This window comes from Lepidochelys kempii, chromosome 12 (genome assembly GCF_965140285.1).
Source record: "Lepidochelys kempii isolate rLepKem1 chromosome 12, rLepKem1.hap1, whole genome shotgun sequence".
Taxonomy (NCBI): domain Eukaryota; kingdom Metazoa; phylum Chordata; order Testudines; family Cheloniidae; genus Lepidochelys; species Lepidochelys kempii.
Genome location: NC_136391.1, coordinates 40539075 through 40560180, shown reverse-complemented (window position 1 = coordinate 40560180; position 21106 = coordinate 40539075). Strand labels below are relative to the sequence as shown.

The following is a 21106-nucleotide window of genomic DNA, read 5'->3' as shown; positions in this document are numbered from 1 at the left end:
GGAACATGCTGCGGAGCCTGTTGATTCCGTTGAGACTTTGGACAGGAACCAGGCAGCAGGCTGTGCCCACCAACCAGCCCGCCCGCCTGCGGGCTCCCAGGGGTGCCCAGCTCCCACGATCAACAGCCCCCCTGACAGGGCACTGGGATCCCTGCCTTCACAACAGCCCATTTTAGACAGATCCCCCCCCCCTTTCAGATTTTCCCAGGGGGAGCAGCCAGCCCTTGCCGGTGACCCCCTGCTCCCCCTCGGTCCCTGTGCTCTTCCTTGGCAGGCTCAAAGCTCAGCTGGGAGCTGCTGACGGAATGGTGACAACACAATGCCGCGGTGATGTCGCACAGCGACGGTGTTCTGAATGAGCAAGGGAGGCGGGAAAGAGCTGCTCTGATGGCACACAGGGAGAGGGGAATGCAGGAGAGCTCACACCAGCTCGGACCCTTCTCCGGGGAGGGGACGAGCCCCACCGTGCGCACGGTGAGCCACCCACATGGTCCCTGCTTTCCATGCAGACACGGGGCCACCATGAACCGCGTGTTCATTGTGGGGTCACCAGCTCTGGGCAGGTCTCTCAGCTCTGGAGTCGTTATGCAGCCAGGGGAGTTACTGGGGGTCTCTGGAGTCAGGCAGTGCAGAGGGGCTGGCCCGGATGCCCTGGGGAGGGGTATGCTGCCCAAGGTGCAAACCATCCCTGCTTTATCAAAGCCAAGTCCCAGCAGGGGTTTATTGCCAGTTGAAGATTTACAAGATGTACGACTCCTGCGTGAAGAATGATATTAAACCCCAGACCTCATCATCGAGGCCTGGCTCCTTTGTTTAATCGGCATTGTTTAATTAAGATCCTATTCAAATGTGCAAGCCCTGAGCTCTTGGAGCCAGGCTGTCGAGAAGCAGGGCGCCCCAGACCAGGACGTGTCTTGTCAGAGGCTTGGGAAGGTTGGGCTGCCCCCTCTCACACCTGACCTATGCGCTGGTCAGTCATTCGGCCCCTCCTTTGCAAATCCTCTGAGAAGTTGGGGACCATGGCTGGGAGCTGGGGCGACTGGCAGCCGGGGGGAGACTGGTAAGGAGGCCGAGACCAGACAAGCCCAGGGATGAGGACAGCCGAGCTCAGGACACTGCACTGGGGCAGCTGCTGCTGTCACCCAATAGGCAGCCCTACTGCCAGCAGACACTGTGCTTAATCCTCCTCCGTGTGTGACCGGAGGTGCTGCTAGCCCTCCCTGGCTGCCTGAGCCTGGGCTAAGCAACTAGGGCGGGGGGACGTCCCTCCCGCTCCCCCAGCCTGCTCTCTCTGCCCAAATCCGACACTGCGATATCCCAGGCTTCCGAGAAAAGCCCTTCACTGAACGCCCATCAACGCCATTTCCAAGCTGAGTGGTGCTGAGCAGCCAACCCAGCCTCCCACCACCCGCTACCCGCTGCCGGAGCCGTGCCAGCTCAGGCCAGCTGGAGCAGCCTTCCCTTTGCCCCGGACCCCGGCTGCCAGACAAATTGGCCACTGCAGCAGTTCTGCCTGAGCTCGGCCCCTTCCCTCCGCCTGGAACCCCCACAGCGCTCCAAGGCGTGAACCCACACAGGCTAATGAACCTGGCTGCCAGTGTGTGCCTGCTAGTTACATGAGCTCTAATGCGGCCCGGGAACCAGGAGGGGAAACTGAGCCTCTTCCACACACCATCCCCAAAGCAAGCAGACAGAGAATCAGACATGGGCGGGGGGCATTCTGCAGACCCCTTGCGCTGCGAGCGGGGGGAAAGGCTAATAACCAGCGAGGGGAGGGGGAGCCTAAAGCAGACAGCCTCAGCCTGGACACGCAGAGGTGCTGAGCTCCATCACGGGACGAGGGCGTAGCAGGAGGCCGCGGGTCCCTGCTCCCATTGCATGGCTCTGCTAGACACCCAAGCAATCAGAGGGCACCAGCCTGAAGTGCAGGGCCTCCTGCAGAGAGATTGCACTGAGGAGCTGGCCATGGGGCTCCCAACTCCCTGGCAGACAGGTGGAGCATCCAGCCCATCAGTTGTTCTATGTGGGCTGGTGGTTTCTCTAACAGGTTTATCCCTCTGCAGAGGGTGCCCAGGGAAAATGCCTTCTTGGGAGCAGAGTCCCATCTTGAGGGGTGCCCAGGAAGGCAGAGTACTGTCATAGCCTGCTCAGCCTAGCACACTCTGCATAGGGGAGCAGGACGTCTGGGCTTGGAAAGACTTTTTTCTGCAGCAAAATGTTGAATTTATGGCAGGGCAAATTTCCCAAAATTCAGGGTGGTGCCCAGGGATTGGAACAAGACTGCCCAAAGCTGCACTTGCCACCTGCAGCTGCACGTTACCCCCTGAGTCACATCCACGGGCTCTGTTCCCACAAGCGGGACACTTCCTGGCTCCATTTCCAGGGACCCACATTCAAACCGGCAAGGAGAGCCCTGCCAGGGCTAGATCCCAGTCTGCAAGGGACTGGAACACAGGCTGGGCAGGGGGGACGGGGACAGAGCTAAGTCTTATGAACACTTGTCTGCCAGCAGGGCCAGTCCCCCAGCTGCTGTGCAAAGAGCACGAGGCATCTGCAGGGTGTTCCCAGCAGTGCCCAGATCTCTGTTGATCTCATGTGTCTCCAAGCAGGGACTTGCCACTGGATGCAGCCCAGCCCAGGACACTCAGAGGATTTCCAGAGGGTTTTTTGGACTAGCTAGTCTAGGTACAAAGACCCAGATCCTCTAAGTACCAAACTCCCATTCATTTCAGTGGCAGTTAGGAGTCAAAAGGTCTTTGAGGATCTGCACCAAAACTCCACTCTGTGCTTCCAAGGTGGCAACAAAAAGCAGAGGAAAGAACCAAACTGCCCAGGGACTGGGGAGGGGAGAGCAGTGCAGGCAGCTGGGCAGAATGGGAGAGTCAGGGCAACGAAATGTAAACCCTGCCTGCAGGGAGAGGAAACCAAGAGCCCAGATACCAGAAGGGGAAGGGGACGGTGACGGTGACCACACAAGCACTCGCAGGAGGGCGCGTCGATTTCAAACCTGCCCTGGTGTGACTTGGCTGAGTCAGCAAGGCCCGTAGTTGCAGCGTGGAACGTGTGGGAGGCCATCCAGGCCAGACCACACACCTCCCACGTATCACGGGGGAAGCAGGGAGCGCTTGCTGCACCAGGCGACAGTTTCCTCTTCAAATCAGTTTCCTGAAGCCCAGATTGACAATCCGGAGACTCTGAAGCCAGCTAATCAGATAGTACATGACAGCAAGCCAAGTGCCTCCTGAAAAGCAGAACACACAGTTAGCAACAGCTGAAAAGCTTCAATTAATTTCCTGTCATGTACAGAGACTGGGAAGTGCAAATGGTATTTTCTGGCAGCCCAGCTGCAGCCTTGCCCATGGCGCTGGACCCAAGTTGCTCCGGCTTCCCTGCCTAAGTGACACGGGTGATTGGGTCCTGTCTGCCATGGAGCTCCCTGCAGAAAGCCCCGGTCCCGACATCCCCAACTCCCCCCTTTCTGGGTAGGCAGCTTGTTCCTATTTCAGCCTGCCAGCAAGTGTCGTGTGACAAGGCTGCGTAAGCCCACGGCAAGGGCTTCCAGCCCATGACCTCCCGCCTGCAGTGCCCCAGTGACAACTCCTTCGGGGCCACAGGACCACTGGTGACATTGCTCTGGGAGCCAAAGTGGATCACCACCAGGGCAAAGGTTTGGTCTTCAAACGCAGAACGTCCCCAGCCTCTTCCCTCCGCCCCACCATTGCAGCAGCCTTGCTTGGCTGAAGGGGGGTGGATGGAGCCAAGGCCCTGTGACATTCTGGGTGTAATAGAACATCTCATTCAAAGCAGACAGGGCCAGAAAGGGTTAATTAACTCACAGACTGACCTGACCCATGGTCGTACTTTAGAGACTGGTTAGGAAGATCTGTAAAGGAATAGAGCTTTGAAATGCAAGTCTGCATTGTTAGAGATAGAAGGGGAGATGTTTGCTCAGGTCTTGTGTTGTAAGCAAACAAGTCTTGTCTATGGCTATAGCTTTGATTCAAAGATCAAAAAAGGAATATTAACATTTAGGAAGTGTCACAGAGGCCCTGGGCAATGCTCTGCAACTGCTTCCTAGAAGCCAGTCAGGACTCTGGGGGAGTCTCTTCTCTGGGAGCAGACTGTCTGCAGGGCAAGAAGCTCACACAGCTTCCACCTTCCTGGGTCTGACTTCGGAGCATTCAGCATCCTCTGCCCCTCCGTGCACCCAGGCGGGGTCCTGGGGAAGCCAGAGGGTCCTGCACCCCAACTCCGCAGTCAGACGTGATTCTCAGCCACCTGTAAAACAGAGGTTTATTAGACGACAGGAACATAGTCTAAAACAGAGCTTGTAGGTACAGAGACCAGGACCCCTCAGGCGGGTCCATTTTGGGGGACAGTGAGCCAGACAACCATGTCTGCACTTCACTCCACGTCCCCAGCCAGCCCCAAACTGAAACGCTTTCCCGCCCCTCCTCCTCTGGGCTTTGTCCCTTTCCCCCAGGGCCAGGAGGTCACCAGATTCCTTTGTTCTCCAACCGTTTAGCTCTCACCTTGCAGGGGGGAAGGGTCCAGGCCACCAGTTGCCAGGAGACAGGGTGTCAGCCATTCTCTGTGTCCAGACCCCTACACACACCTGCCCTCTAGAGCTCTGCAACAATCACGCAGCTTATCCCACCACCTAGAGACTTAAGAAATGCACAGGGGAAACTGAGGCACCCCTACAGTATTCAGAAGAACAGTCCCACTTCGTCACAGGAAGATACTTGAGTGAAATAGTATTATTGTCTATGTATCTTTGACGGTTGTGAAAACCGGTATCTGAACTGTTTAACGGACAGATTACCCTGTGCTAATGGCCAGGATGTTTGGAAGAAGGAAAGTTAAGCCTATTGTTTTCTCAGGCCAAAAGGCTGCAGGAAATGTATAAAAACCTTGGGACACGATCCTTCTTCACCTCAGATCTGCTTTGGGTTTCAAGAAGGGGAAACCCTAAGCCATAGGATTGAGATCCCCAGTCGCTGACTGGAGTCACCCTGAATATGGACATTGGATTATAACCTATGGGCTATTTCTAAAAGGCCTTTTGGCGACTACAAGCTTATCTCTGCTGTGTATCTGAACCTCAAGAACTGAATTCAAGTCTGTCTGTATATTGATCTTTTAACCAACACTCTCTCTTTCTTTTTTAATAAATTTTAGTTTAGTTCATAAGAATTGACGATAAGCGTGTATTTGGGGTAACATCTAAGTTATTATTTGACCTGGGTCTGGGGCTTGGTCCTTTGGGGTCAGAAGGACCTTTTCTTTTTTTATGATGAAATAAGATTTTTTAGACTATCATCCTATGTTTGACGTGTGTGTCTGGATGGAGGCCTGCAGCTGGGCACTTTAAGGGCACTGCGTTGTTTGGACGGCTGCGTACCCAGGGAGGGGCTGTAGAAGCTGGTTTGGGCTGGCTGGGCAAATCTAAGTATTGGAATATCGACCAGCATTTGGAGTTTGTCTGCCCCATTCTGTTTGCACTTCACCCTGATTGAGTGACCTCAGCTGGCTCCCATGGGCAGCCCCGTCACAGACCCCATCCCCACCACCCTGCCTTTGCTCGGCTACCCGGGGGGATACAGTGGAGTGGCCCGTGGTACTGCCTCCCCTGCCACCAGGCCTAAGCAGCTGCCCAAGCACAGGGGAAGATGGTTGAATAAGGCATATGAAGGGGGCTCTCCACCTCGGTTCTACTGTCAACACCGCTGCTGACATGCTTCGAGAGCTTTGGCGTTTCTTACCTTCTTGGCCCCACTTTCCTGCACCTGCCTCCTGCCAGGCTGAGTCAGGGCCCATTTGTGAAGGGCTATAAAGCCCTCACATTCTTTGCAGTTCTATTCATACTGGAAGGTTGCCTTGAATGAAAACAAGACAGCAGCTGCTCATCCCAGATTTGCACGGAAGCAGGCACATTAATGTTCCTTCAGCCAAAAAGATGAACCCGCCTTATTCAGAGGCACACTTGCCGAGCTGAGAGCGCCACACAATCGTAATGGTCTAGCTCTGCTTCACAGATCACACAGGAACAATCTCCATAAAAGACTCCAGGCATGCCCTGACCATCTGGCTCAGAGCAGGTGGCCAGAGGGTCAGGATAGAGCAGGACAGCAGAGTCAGTAACTGACAAGACTCGGGAAGTCTCTCTTAAAATGCTCATTCACATGGACCAGATAGAATTTCAGTTCTTTAATGAAAACTGCTTGTGACACCTGCTGGTTTCTGAAGGGATTGCAAACCATTCAGCCTCCAGCACTGTTTCACAGAATACAAGCCCTGAGAGGCAGCCTCACTGATCAGACTGCCCATCACCCAACCCAACTGCACTTTAACATTCAAAATATCAAATCTTGCAATGCAGCCACCTCTGGGGTGGAGAGCACAAGCCAGCCTGGCGCACAGCAAACTGGTGGAGATTGAGTGGAGGATTAGCCACACACACCAACATAAGCCTCACCATCTATTGAAAGTGAGTTGGATCCCATATGCTAAAGTTTTATATGAAAGATACTCCCACTTCCTGAGCAAAGTGCATGGAACTCAGCCTATGGAGGAGGAAATGCCAAATAGACCCTGCTGAGATTGACCCAACCCATCTGGGGAGTTTAATATTTTCAAGGCCAAAGCTCAGACCCCTGAGCCACAGCCCCCAGCACATCGGTTGAGTAGGAAAAATGGCAAAGAGACACTTCCCAGGACAGCAACCTTTAAAAATGGTAATAGTGGAAAATCTAAACTGAGGTTTTTGCTCCGCCAAGTGGCAACAGTGAGTAACTGCACCTTGCCCTTTGAAAGAAACTGCACTCTAAGATGCCCCTTCATTTTCCTACTTTTATGGATAAAGTAACAAATATTTAAAACCAGACCTGTTAAACCCCCATATACACTGGAAGCTGTCACTAGGCTTGACAGAACGCTTATAACACGAGATGAGCACCTCCCACCATGACCGCAGGAGACAATGTACGATTTCTTAGAAGCCTGTTTAATAAATGTCTATGTACCAGAGTTTTTATAGCTTATGTCTTGGCCACTTTCCAATCTGGGTAATTACTGCTTAAGTCTTGCCTGCATATTCTGTTGGTGAGGATAGTCACAGCCTGCCCGTCAGGAGCAGTTAGATAGTTGACATATTCCATCCCAGGACATATATGCATCCCAGGGTTGGTTGCATTTCAGTGGTGGATTCTTGTTCCCTGTGCATATACAAGTCACTTGTCTTCTCAAAGCACCTTTTGTTTCTTTCTATAACACAGGCTATGTCTACACTACAAAGATAAGTTGACCTACGCTAGGTCGACTTACAGCCAGCGCAGGAATTAATGCGGTGGCCGATATTCACACTAGCTTGCTTTTGTTGGTGGTGCTTCCAAAAGCTAAAGAGAGCAGTGTGAAGCTCCTCAGCCAGGAGCAGGGAGGGAGCTGGCTAGGCTGTCTTGCCTCTGGTGGGGAGATCCATGTTCGGAGTCCAGTTGGCTACTGTGCTCCAGGCAGGGAGCTGGGACCCCATGGCGCAGCAGGGCTCCAAGGAGGGAGTGGAGAGCCTGGGTGGCAGCCCAAGCCTGGAACCTGGGTGGAAGCCCCCCTGGGAAGCTGGCTTTCTTGTCAATTTCACAGCTCCAGCAGAGCGAAATTGACAAGAAGATCAGCCAACAGCTGATGTAAGAAACAGTGTGTCCACACAGACAGTGCATCACTAACTACACCGGCATAAGCCCTATGCCTCTTGTTGAGGTGGTTTTATGATGTTGGCATAGCACAGGAGTTACATCAGTGGGAGAAGCATTTCTGCTGACTTTTGTCAACAAAACCGCACAGTGTAGACAAGGCCACCCTGTGTTCAGAAGCATTAAATCGGACCCATTCAGGAGAGCCAGCAATAGAACAAATCACATGAAAATCCGACTGAATGAGGAATGGACTCTCCCCAAAACCACTTCTCTTCATTCATTCCTGGGGCCCATTAATCCCAATTGCAAGGAAAAGTAGGAAATTGTTTCTTACAGAACTCTATGGCACCATGCACCTCTTTGGCACTGTACAAATAACCCTCCAAACCCCGCAGAAGCTTTACAAGTTTTTGAAGGGATAAGATTCCAGCTTCTCTCCTCTATTAACTACTTAGCACTGTCCTTTTCGCAGTGGGATGCAGCAGTGAGAAGGCAGCTCATTAACACAGTGAAATACTGACAACTCTTTCAGAGAAGGCGTTTAGCTATTCAGTTCCAATACCTTAAAATCACGGCTTTTTCCCTTTAGGAAAGGCTGGACTTGCTCTTCTCCCCAACCCCAAACCATGTGAAATATGGGGGCTAGGAGGGCAAGAAATATCCCAGGGTTCCACCTCTTTCATAGAAAAGCCTCATGTACTGTTTGGGGCAGGAAGTTAGGCAACCCCCCACACCAGAAGAGAAAAGTATTAGCTGTGAAAGACAAGTTATTGCTTAGAGAGGACAAACAAGATCTAGTTGTGAGAGGAGTTATCTGCTTCTACCAGATGCAGCACACAGCATTATGCTAGAGCTGCTGCATTTTCTCCATGCTCGGAGATGAAGGGCTGGCTGGGTCAGGGCAGCAGAGCTCTGGAATGGATTTTGCTTCACAGTGCACATTTAGCACACAACACACCAGTGCAGGTAAGATTAACTGGTCCCTGTATGTCCTGCTCATTCTTATACAGAGGGGAAAATTAGTGTGTGTTGTTTAAAGAGTCAAGCTCAAATATATGTGAGTCCAAGCAAGCACGGAACAAGCAAGTAACAAAACAGCTATTACGTCGAGCAGGTAAAAAGTAAGTTTGTAATTGATTAGGGGGCGGGAGGGATCCATTTCTCTTGTTGTTTCTTTGTTCCAAATTCAACAGACTGGGTAGTACTTTGGGGCCTCCCAGAAGCTATGGAGCCAGCTGAGACTCCAGTTCAACTTATTTTTATACAACACACATCTAGAATGTAGCTGAACAAACACTGATAAGTATAGGCTTCATGTCAAAAGTATCATCTTCCTTTATTCCGGATCCCCTTGCATCTGGTCTAAGAAGACACCACACCAGGTTACATTTCTACACTCTTTTATTGACAGTTCGAGGGAGAACAGTTCATTTCTTCTTCTCCACATCCTGCTCTGCAGCTTCCTTGGCTCGTTTAGCACGGATTCCAAAGAGACGGGCATTTGCACGGGCCATACGCAGGCTGGCAAAGGCTTTGAAGTTCTTCTCATCCTCAGAGATAACACGGGCCTTTTCCTTTTTGTAAACCTAGCAGAAACAAGAGATAGACAGAATGTGTAACTATCTTCTCTGGAATCCTCTGGTCTATTCAACGTTTAGATATGTTTAGAAGAGTTACTTTTTGGTAAAGATTTCTACTAGCAACAGGACACCATCACTGGCAGGGATGCTTTATCAAAGCAAGAGGCCATGCCTGCAACACTATTCAATCAGGAGCCTCATTTTTTTCAGCTTCTGTATTTGTCAGCTCACACCACTGAGGCGGCGAGGGAAGAAACTCCAGAAATAACCACCTCAGGGTAGATGGATATTTACCTCGCTGTCAGTTTACACTCATTCATGGATTACCACCATCAAGCATCAAATATAACCCTTCAAAGCAGCAATTGTTCTAGAACCAACTCCAGTGAACCCACAGCTTGTCATCTTATACTTAGTAAAGAGCTACCAGCCCTGGGTCACTGAAGACTAGATTACCAAAGCACAGGGCTGTGCACAGACAGCTAACTCTTCCATCCTCATTTCTGAGTTGCTTCAGGCAGAACCCTCAATTTCAGAACAAATTCTCAGAGCTGAAACTGCATCCATTAGTCTACCCCCAGACAAAACACGCCACTACTTCAAGCCCGTGAACTTGCCCTTCGGCCCCCTCAAAGGAGCTCCAATTTAATCAACAGTTGGTTAAAAGACTCAGGTTTTCAGTTTTTTTACACTGGCAAAACTTTAGTGTAGCTTACAGCAGCCAGCTCTGTGCATCTCATTACGCAGTGGCAAAAAAATCCGGAGACCCTGCTAAAGTTACACTCTCACAGTAAAATACTGAGATTTAAAAAAAAGAAAAAAACCCCAGTATTTTACGACGAGAAATATGAGATCAATTTTAACAGGCTCTTGTTCTTTTGTCTCAAGGTAACTGCTGCAGTCTACAGACAGCAAAACTTAACTGCAGTGTCACAATGCAGCACTGAAAAAAAACCATTTGTTGAGTCAGTTCTCTCTAGTATTTAGAGATACATCACAGTAGTATCTAACTTTGGAACAATCAAACAAAGCGCATGATTTGCAGGTTCACTTACGTTCCTGATTGGCATAACAGGTCCAGAGAGCTGAGTTGCCATCTTGAGTTCTTCTGGCTGTGTAACAGAGGACACAAGTGATTACTGAGTTCAGCAAGACAAGCTGGCTCCCTTGGTGGCAGGCCTGTGGGAGCTGTCTGGGTTAGGGAACGTACCTTCTGGAGCAACACATAAGCTCTTCAGTTTCATATCTTAACTAAAAACTAGACCTGCATGCCAGGCCCCAGCACTGCGATGTGACTGGAGAATCTAGCAATACATGTTCAACAGGAAAAGTTCCATGGTTTGGAGCTCAGGAATTCTGCCCCATATTTCAGACTGAAGAGAGGGCCCTACATTCCCACATGGAGAGACTTGGAAACACACACGTGGAGAAGTGTGCTAATTCCCACTCCAACAGAGGGCGTGCTAGCATTGTGAAGGGGCCAGCCTAAAGCAGACCTGTTTTTAAGACTGAACCAAGCTGAACCCAGTATTCGCAGTTGCACTGGGGAGTGTGACCTGTTAAGGATACTCAGTTAACAGAGGTGGAAGGAAGCAAAGTCATCCTGAGGGCTTGACAAGATGCTGATCCATCATCATTACTCCACCACCAAATTGCCTTTCCTGGCCCCACCAAAAATAGGAACAAAGAATGTAAAGCTCTGGTTCAAGAGCACAACACCTACTCTAAAAAAGTTACACCAACCTGACAAAATGTCAAGTTTACTGTTGTTTCCAGTAAAGTCTCTGGCTCTCATACTCAACAGAGAAAAGTTACTTTGCAGTTTATTTTGTATATTCAAAAAGCATTCAGCTTCCCCTATTTGTCTGGCTCTCATGCAAAATAACAGGGAAAAGAAACATTTTGAAATGCGGCAACAGAAGGCAAAAAAATTAACAATGTAACTATTTTTATTTCACGCTGAAACTGGCTATATTTCAAATTCATTGTACCATTTTAAAGCTGTGCTGGTGCTAAACATTCACAACTAAATCTGCCTTGCTAACCCGTCTAGGATATGAACACAAGGGACTATACTATTTTAGGTTCTAGTTGCACCAGTTATCAGTGATATTCCCATGACACTCCAGGAAAGTTTGCACAAATTGCCCCCACGGAAACCCTTGTTACAGAAGCCCTTGCTGGAGAAAGGGGAAAACCTTTGGTCTGCATATAAAGTAGTTTCTACTTCAGCTTCTTCACATCCACATCGCCAGCAGTCCCAAACCAGGTTTAAAGAGACATTTTCCAGGATTCTCTACAGTGGGCTTAGGGAATATGTTAAACTGATAAAAAGTTCCAATAAAGCCACATTTTATATAGTTTAGCCAGCCAGTATGAATGCAGTCACAGAAAAGCTAATTGACCAGTTTGAAAGAGTTTTAACACACTTTGACCCAATTCCTGCTGGCAGGCCATGCCATGTTAGGAAAGTTTAAGCAGGAAGCATGTTTAAATACAGGTAAAATGCCTAGAACATCCACATAGAGCCTATGGATGTTGCCTAGAAATCCCCTTCTTCAACTCTTTCATTTCACTACATATACCTCCTTATTGGAAGCACGGAGCCTACATAGCTGGAGCAAAGAAATACATGGAAATCCACCTAATTTCAGAACCTTAGCTGATACAAGTGTTTTCTCTGTATTAAGATTTACAGGTTGATAGGTGGAACTCCCCTAAAATTGACCAACTCACCACCTCTGTAGGTTACTCAGCTGACAAAACCTCTCTGTCCCTGCATTTTTTCCCATTGCTCTTTTGTAATTATTTACATATAGCTAGACAAGTACTCCCGAAACTGTGGCTCATTATCCACCCATACACATTAACTGATTTACACTAAATTTCAACTGCTTAGGCAAAAGTCAGACTTGGTGAGAGTTACTAAAGCTCTCATGGCTTTGATTCAGGGCAGCCCCCCCCCCTCCAATGTGGCTTTAAGTCACCACTGCACACTCCACATTCCGGGCCCAGCTCCCAGCACAACAGAGCTGGTACAAGTTATAGCACATACCCTGCCCAACACCCAAGCTCACCCCTCCATCAGATGTACGGAAGGCAGACTAGGCTGCTCTATCAATCCTTTGCCAGTGGAAGAACCCTCCCATATAGGAACATTACATTCGGAGATGTATCTAAGTAAACAACGCTTTACACCAGAACATTAGAGCAGGGGTTCTCAAACTGGGGTTGTGACCCCCGAGGGGTCCCAAGGTTATTACATGGGGCTGGTCACAAGCTGTCAGCCTCCACCCCAAACCCCGCTTTGCCTCCAGCATTTATAATGGTGTTAAATATATAAAAAAGCGTTTTTAATTTATTTGCGGGGAGGGGGGGTCACCGCACTCAGAGGCTTGTTACGTGAAAGGGGTCACCAGTAAAAAAGTTTGAGAGCCACTGCATTAGAAGATCAGTCATAACCAAACCTTAGCGCTACCGAGCAGGAGAAGGCCTCTGAAAGCTTCCAGGACCCAATGTACTTACAGAGCTGTCTCCCTTCTTGGGTGCAGAGGGCTTCCTTGGGAAGAGGATAAGCTTGGAGCGATACTCCTTCAGTCTCTGCACGTTGGCCTGCAGGGATTCTGTAGACTTGTTGCGTCGTCTGGGATCCACAGAGATCCCAATAGTCCGGGCAACCCTTTTATGGATGCCAGCCATCTGTAAAGCAAGAGAGTTCATGCCAATGTTCAAGTGACTGTTATGCCATTGTGCTACTGAGTGAAGCCACTACAGTCATCAGCTGGAAAAGGGTTCAAGTATAGTCATCACAGAGACTACAGAGATTCCGGAGAAAGTGTCATCATTTGACTGTAAGGCCCATCAGAAGCAGAAGCAGTGATTAAGAAATATGAATTGTGCTATGCCCAGGAGTTGGACAGCAACAGATAAGGCATCTCCAAAAGTCAAAGATTAGACTCAATCTACCACAAATTTACATGTTACGTAACTTTCAAGTCTGAGGTCAACACTCCTTCAAATAGCAAAAGGAGGGCACAAAATCTGAGGCCTCAGGGAAAAGAATAGGGGACGCCACTTTCACTCATGGAAATAAGCAAGTGTTCTTATATAATTATACTGCAATGTGCAATTCCAACTGTAACAAGCGACTGGGCCATTTAAATCACATATGCCAACCTGACTCATGAAGTTGGCCATACTACTAAGGTTCAAATCAATGCTCTATCAAGTATCACTTACATCATGAGTCTCTAAAAAATACCAGAGACCCAAAGGAAGCAAACTATTTCTTGGTGCTGAGCAGTCCTGTAGACATTTGATTTTATTGTCCCATAAGATGACTGTACAGAAGGCTGCATCATCACCATAACATTCCCTCCTCCTCTCTCCTGAAGTTAAGTGGTTTAAAAACGTGGAATTTTGTTAAACTGGCAAGTTGACCATGTTCCTTTAATTTTCAAAACTATCTTGTGTTGATGTATGCTGCTGCCTACATGGCTCATTCCCACACTATTGGAATACCTGAAATTAATATGAATATGGGAAACCACCAAACACTAATGTAACCATAAAGTCCTTTATTAAATCCAAAGTTATACAATTGCTCTAAACATGCCTAAATAATTTACTACATCCAAACAGTAACAAAACATTTGATCAAGATACTTACAAACAGGCTAAACCCAGGGTGCTTAGACCCATATTGGTCGGCTCTAAAGTGGCCAGGCAGGTATTAGCAATGAACTTTTTTATTTACTTTTTTATACTCTTCAACAAACAAGTAATGACATTGCCAAATACTGACTTCGGTTAAACACCAATTTCAGACAGTTTACCCTTATTTCCAGTCTTACATGGATGAAGATTTACAAATTCCTCTCTTCCCAAGGCCTTTCCTTCTCTACTTGCTGTTCAACAGCTTTGCCATTGCCCCTGGATTCACACAGGCTTTAACACTGGTGTGTGGGTGGCAAGGGCCATGTTGGCTCATTTTAAGACAGATTCTCTTAGTCTTATTTAAAACCATCTGCAGTCATCCCCAGGGGTCAGAGGCCTTCTTTTTAGAAGCTTTCTTTTACCTCATTTGTTATTCTTTGAGCCGGACATAGAATCACAGAACTGAAAGGGACCTCAAGAGGTCATCTAGTCCAGCCCTCTGCATCCTCCCTACTTCATTCCTTCTGGCCTTATAACTTATTATTTTCAAGGCTTTCCTTCTAATTGCTAGTCAGGGTCTTTCTTTACAACACATATATATTTTCTTAACTAAACTTAAGCTAACTAATTCTCTAATTTCATATTTATCCTACACATATTGTCCATTTTCTGTATCTACAGCAATTACACACCTACCTATAGGGACCACCATCCTGTACTCCGGCTAATAATGTTGTGTTATCTAGGCCTTGTCTACACTGCCACCTTACAGCGCTGAAACTTGCAGCGCTCAGGGGAGTGTTTTTTCACACCCCTGAGCGCTGCAAGTTTCAGCGCTGTAAAGTGCCACTGTAGGCTGTGCTCCCAGCACTGGGAGCTACTCCCCTTGTGGGGGTGCTTTTTGACCGTGCGGGGAGAGCTCTCTGTACTGGTATCGTGACTACACAGCCACATGAAAGCATTGCCGTGGCAGCGCTTTAACATTGCTAGTGAAGACACACCCCTAGAAAATTCCAAAACAGCCCCATGCACAACCAATCTCAGCTGCTTACATATACTAGCTACCAACAGAATAACCAGGCTACGCAAGACAGGGGAATCTATCAAGGAGTTCATTTCACCCTCTTGTTGGGGGAAAAAAAAATATTGAGTTGAAACACCAAATTACAGCTGGATACGTTACTCCACACCCACCCAACACTGGGCAGAGTTATAGAATGTATCTGTTGCGTGTGAGCGCACTCTACTCTGAGACGCTAACCAACCAGTTATACTCACTCTCAGCTCTTCTAAGGTGAATCCTCTGCCAGCACGAACTTTCGTGTGGTACCTAACAGTGGGACACCTCACAATGGGTCGGATTGGCCCTGACACTGGGCGTGGAGCAATGCGACGAGCCTTTGCCTGACGGGCCTTCCTCCTGGGCAAACAGAAATATCACAAGTCAAAAAAAGGATTTTTCTATAAGATACATAACTTCTACACTGACAATCTTTTAAATGCCCAGTCAGAGTCCCTCACACAGAAACATGAGAGTAGATCAAACTTGCTGAGGCACGGAATGTGTCCATCTAGTAACTGATGTGAACAAGGCCAGACTACATAATCTCATAATAAACTACAGTCATCAGATAAAAAAGGGTTCAAGCAAATCATCAATGTTGTGCAGAGATTCCGGAGACTTTTCATCATTTGACTGTAGACGTAATTAAAGGCATTAGGATTAAATTTGCCATGCAGGGCATCCATGGCTCACACGGTTTTACTGGCCTCTGTGATTACAACCACAGTAACTTTTAATCACTCTCTATCCACCACAGCGTGCCACAGGAGACAAGGGGGCAAAATTCCCAAGTAAGTGATCTTGATGTCACAGGGCAGGTAGACACAATCAAATCCCCATCTCACCAGACACTGGTCTCACTGACACATGCAGCCAGCTGTCCTTAGCATCTCACCTGCGGATCTTCCTAGCAGGCTGGTTAAACCATGTGGCAACTCGTCTCTGCCAATCTTTGTGGAAATGGGGTTTCAAGATCATGCCATTTCGACTGGGTGCCATGATTGCTTATATCCCTGCAGACACAAGGAGCACGTTTAATGACATCTACAATTCACTGCAGGCTCGGGTGACAGAAAGCAGCCCTCAATAGTAGAGACCGGTCAGGGCCCAGCCCTGGGCAGCAGCACCCCACGAGCCGGGAAAGGGAGACCGCAAGGGAGGGCCCGGCTGGCCGGACTGCAACAGCGGGTGGACCCAGCTCCCTGCAGCCCAGCGCGCCTAGGCCAGACCGCACAGCCCCCGAACCCCAGCCCCCCGCGGGGCGCCACCCCGGGAACGACGGAGGCGAAGGCCCGGCCCCGTCCGCCGGGGAGCGGCCCCCAGGCCACGGCCCAGCCCCGCTCTAGGCTTTAGCGGCAGCCGAGCCGCCCTGCGCCCCCAGGCCCGGCACCTGCCCGCCGCCTCCGCCGCCTCCCCGCAGGATGCGACAGGCCGCAGGCGGCCCCCCGGCGTCCGGCTGCCCAGGGCCCGGGCCCCGCGGGCCGCCCAGGCGGCGGATGCAGGCGGATAGCGCTGCAAGGCCCGGCCTCCGCTCCAACCCACCTCCACAGGGGGAAATGGCCGACCGGAAAAGGAAGGGGTCATGCAGGGCACGCTGGGATATCAGGCCTAGCGGAAACTCAACTAGTTACTGACCAATTAGAATAAAGGCTGGCGAGAGGCCCGCCCAGCGAGCTTCAGCGCCCATCTCTCCAAAAGCCCGCTGCCCTTTACAAAGATGGCGCCCGTTTTAAAGCGGCCGCGTATGAAAAACCAACCCCAGCTGGGGTAGGGAAAGGCAGCTGGCTGTACCAAGGAAGCGCTGAAATTGCTTATCCAGGACAGCTCATGGACGATGGGTGAGGTCTCAGAGGACTGGAAAAGGGCAAACAATTCCTAGCTTTAAAAAAAGGAACAAAGACAACCAGGGAATTACAGACCAGTCAATTTACAGCCATGTACAAGATTCACTTTATTTTTTTAAATCTTGGTCCTAATTTCTAGACCATGGACACTAATCCCTCAAATTCCATACCCCACACAGTAAAACAAAGTCTCTTAAATAAGATACCCAAACATCAAAGAGGAACAATCGCAACCTAGACTGAACTCTCATGACAATTCAAAAATAATTATGTTGAGAAACTGATTATCCCAGTCAGGAACTGTCCTGTTGGTGTAGCAGATACAGAAGCTATTTGCAGCTGCAAGTACTTATTTAGTTTGTTGTACATCAAGTCCATGATCTTAAAAAAATTATCGAGCAAGAATGCTTAGCATTTACATGGTGAGATACGTCTTTGGAGTGCAACACAAACATTAATCCAATTAATTTAAAAGCTACTATGAAGTATTCTAGCCTGCTTAGCCACATCCATTCCCCTACATTATTTATTTTAGATTCTAGAACTGAATGCATTCCTGTGTATGCATCCTCCCCAGAGCCCTGCATACCTAGAGAGAGCAGCCTGATCTAGTGGTCTGAGCCCAGGACTGCCCAATAGCCTTGGACCAGAGGTAACTTGCACTTTATTATATCACATACATGCCTGTAAAATGATGACACTATAAAATTACAGCTGCCCAGAGTGTAGCTATGCGCTGTTCCTACCCCATGTATGCATTTCATCTATCCCCAAATTGCATATATGCCTGGTCAGATATACATGGATGAATAATTCCTATCGACTTACAGCCGTTGCCTGCTCTTGATGGTGGCACTATTTTGGTTTGGGCTCACGTCTAGACCCTGCACATTAGACCTGCTTTGGCTTCCACAGTTCATCGCAGCCCCTTCTCAAACTACTTCATATACCCAGTGTTGCCCCATGTTTTAATGGCTGCTTCTTCTCAGACTGGAGTTCCTCATTCAAGTCAAGCAAGGAAGGAGGGGGCCCTCATATGTCTCATACCACCACCATTTCGGGACTGCAGGTGCTTGGAGGATAATTTTTCAGACATTCACATGACACACTCGTTTCGAGGTGGCTATGGCCACTTTCACAGCATTTAGAACAAAACCAGACTACACCTGCCTTAAGCCACACTCCCACAGGGTGTTATACTTAGCATAAACAGAGCTGTACTACACGACTGCTGATGTACTACCTGCTGTCCACCTTAACTGGCATTTCTTACCATTAGTCAGCTCCTGAATGGACTCAAGTGCAGGCTCTAGGATGAGGCCTGATGCTTCCCCAAGGCGTAGGAGCAAGAAACAGCAGCTCTTGAGCAGGTTCCTGCCCGCATTGCAGAGGATCCTGGTAACAGGCAAATGGGGCTGGCTTCAACACACATGAAAGCGGAGCAAAACCAAGACACTAAGTTTGTAAGGCACCCTCTCCAAGTAAGGTTTGAGGGAAGCAGGTGCACTTGTTGAGCTACAACATAGGAACAGCCACATTGGGTCAGACCAAAGGTCCATCTAGCCCAGTATCCTGTCTCCCGACAATGCTAGGTGCCCCAGAGGAAATGAACAGAACAGGTAATCATCAAGTAATCCATTCTCTGTCGCCCATTCCCAGCTTCTGGGAAACAGAGGCTAAGGACACAATCCCTGTGTATCCTGGCTAATAGCCATTGATGGACTTATCCTCCATGTATTTATCTAGTTCTTTTTTTAACCCTGCTATAGTCTTGGCCTTCACAACATCCTCTGGCAAGGAGTTCCACAGGTTGACTGTGTTCTGTGAAGAAATACTTCCTATTTGTTTTAAACCTGCCTATTAATTTCATTTGGTGACCCCCAGTTCTCGTGTTATGAGGAGTAAATAACACTTCCTTATTTACTTTCTCCACACCAGTCATGATTTTATAGACCTCTAGCATATCCCCACTTAGAAATCTCTTTTCCAAGATGAAAAGTCCCAGTCTTCTTAATCTCTCCTCATATAGAAGCTGTTCCATACCCCAATAACTTTTGTTGCCCTTTCTTGTACCTTTTCGGATTCCAATAGATCGTTTTTAAGATGGGGCAACCACATCTGCACGCAGTATTCAAGATGTGGGCATAAGCATGGATTTATATAGCAGCAATATGATATTTTCTGTCTGATTATCCCTTTCTTAATGATTCCCAGCACCTCTTAGCTTTTTTGCAGATCAACATGTTTTAATGGTTCTCAACTAACAAGAATGACCCTTTGTAGGAAAAGAACTAAATACAATGGCAAAACAAGATTTCAATCTAGATTTTCTGCTTGCTGATTGAAATCAATCCACCATGATGGCCACAGATCCACCTCCTCAGCCCACCACCTACACTCCAGTAAGCCTGAGAGATCTGCTGTGGGACTCGTGTGGGGGTGGAGGGAGGTGAAAGCTGCGTGGTAATCCATTTGCTCACACTGTTGGACACACCCACCAGGAAGGGGATACTGCTGAGATGGGACCTGCCTTGGGATTCACCTGGGAGGGGAGAGGTGCTCACAGACTCAGCTCCTCCAGGAGTTCCCAGGAAGCCCCTGCAGCCATAGTGCAGGGACCCCAGGAGCTGCTCACTGGGTGTCAGACCCATGCTGTCCCAGGAGCAGCTAAGCCCGGAGAGGCCACCACCAAGCCAAGGGCATCTCGGGGAGTCAGTGGCAGGCAGCTGATACAAGCAGTGACTTCATGGAGTCTCCCATCACTTCTGCTTTACAGTTCATTTGATGACTGATCCATTTTGTGGTCAGATGATGAACAGACCACGACAAATCTTTAACGCAGGCTTCGCTATTCACAGCCAGTGACCCAGCCATGCTGCAACATCTGCTCCACAAACCTCTGTGAGCCCACTTTTCTGCATGTGGATACTTCCAATTGTCTGACCAGTTAAAAATCAATCCTGTGCCAGAATATGGCATGACAAAGCACCACTAGATGCTGCACGCTGCACAGGCAGGCCTTTTAAAATGATCAGACTGGTAAGGATACCGTAAACACAGGAGCCTGCTGTTTATTAAGAAAGGTCCCAAACCAATTGCATTACATTTGTATTCACACTACAATTAACAGCAGTGCTACCAGATTCCAAGTATGCATACAAACAGGCCCAGAACATATTTGAGACAGTTTTTTAAAAGGTTGAGAAGTGTTTCTACAGCAGGTGAAATTCTAGAGTTCAAAGAATAAAGGGGAAGCCCATCATGTTAAAAAGAAAAGAAGGGAAAAAGCAATGGAAATATCAAGTCCCAGACTAGAAGAAAAACATCCCTTCCCCATAAGATTAACAAGTAAAAACCACTACAGAATGCTGTGCCAACACAGAGCTGGCATTAAAACTAGTACAACCAGTGGGTCAGGCAAGTGGCACTGCCTTACAGTAGCCTATAGAGATGCGGGTGGGGTGTGGGGGTGTCAATTTTCAGGACCCAGCCTTACTCCTAAACCCAGCAGAGGTTGGGAGTCCTGAGACAGAAGCAGGCTCTGCATCAGATAAGTGATGGTGGGTAAGAATGCCTTGGATAACTGCATCCCTTCCATCTGAACAATGCAACATTAGCTGCCTCAAAAGTCTTGTCTTGCTCTCCACAAATGGAAGATTGATGGCGATAATGTGAGGCGTGTTCATTTGCATCGATTTCTACGGGGGGGTTGTAGACTGAAGTCCTTCACTTGTGTTCAGACCTCTTAGTCCCCTAAAGAAGCAACTGGGGTGGGGGAGCACCTGGACTGGGGCCTTTCAGGGACACAGACAATAATCCTCATGGAATAATCCATGGAAATAATCCTCAATAAAAGTGAAAAGGGCACACCATACAGCCAGCCACCAAAGTACCCCAGACATCAATGCACAGATATTTCAGATGCTCTCATTATGGAGTGAGAATGATCATGCCCCAACAAGGTTCTTCTGCAGAGGATTTAAAGGGCTGAACACAAGCAAAGGACTTCAGTCTACAGCCCCCTGTAGAAATCAATGCAAATAAACACACAGGCTTCCATCCCAGAATCCTTACTGAAAGGTGCTTCTCGAGTTGCTATTGAGAAAAGAAACAGCATAACTGGACTCAGCCTCTCAATGCAGCACTTGTGTTCAGTCCTGATCTGGAAAATGGGCTTCTGATGTAGAAGTAGATCCTAGACTGGATTTTAGACATGTGGGGTTCGCCGGTACCTGCACACAAATTGATAACAATCCACAAACTGATAACCCC

General features: G+C 48.5%; 2 protein-coding genes and 2 non-coding genes across 11 annotated transcripts in view; all 4 read right to left on the bottom strand.

The window, feature by feature from the left end:
- Positions 1-9074: 9074 nt before the first annotated feature.
- RPL13 (ribosomal protein L13) lies at positions 9075-16605 on the bottom strand. The gene is made up of 6 exons (XM_073308305.2): positions 16533-16605; positions 15886-16003; positions 15206-15347; positions 12797-12970; positions 10327-10383; positions 9075-9277 (listed from the first exon to the last, which is right to left on the bottom strand). Exons 2-6 carry the CDS (start codon positions 15987-15989, stop codon positions 9119-9121), a joined length of 636 nt encoding a protein of 211 aa, XP_073164406.1. The 5' UTR covers positions 15990-16003; positions 16533-16605; the 3' UTR covers positions 9075-9118.
- LOC140896572 (small nucleolar RNA MBII-202) lies at positions 13030-13115 on the bottom strand. The gene has a single exon (XR_012154582.1). It is a non-coding gene; the product is annotated as a small nucleolar RNA MBII-202 (small nucleolar RNA).
- On the bottom strand, positions 15537-15618 carry LOC140896571 (small nucleolar RNA MBII-202). Its single transcript, XR_012154581.1, has one exon. It is a non-coding gene; the product is annotated as a small nucleolar RNA MBII-202 (small nucleolar RNA).
- A 20-nt stretch (positions 16606-16625) lies between the features above and the next one.
- Positions 16626-21106, bottom strand: part of SPG7 (SPG7 matrix AAA peptidase subunit, paraplegin) — a 51210-nt gene continuing 46729 nt past the window's right edge. For 5 of the 8 annotated variants that reach the window (XM_073308263.1, XM_073308260.1, XM_073308261.2 and 2 more), the window contains one exon: positions 19881-21066. In XM_073308263.1, the coding sequence (XP_073164364.1) occupies positions 20986-21066 (81 nt within the window). In that variant the 3' untranslated portion in view covers positions 19881-20985. Of the gene's footprint in view, positions 16870-16916; positions 18230-19880; positions 21067-21106 lie in introns of those variants that run through there. The other 3 variants (XR_012154551.1, XR_012154553.1, XR_012154552.1) reach the window with 3 other exon arrangements.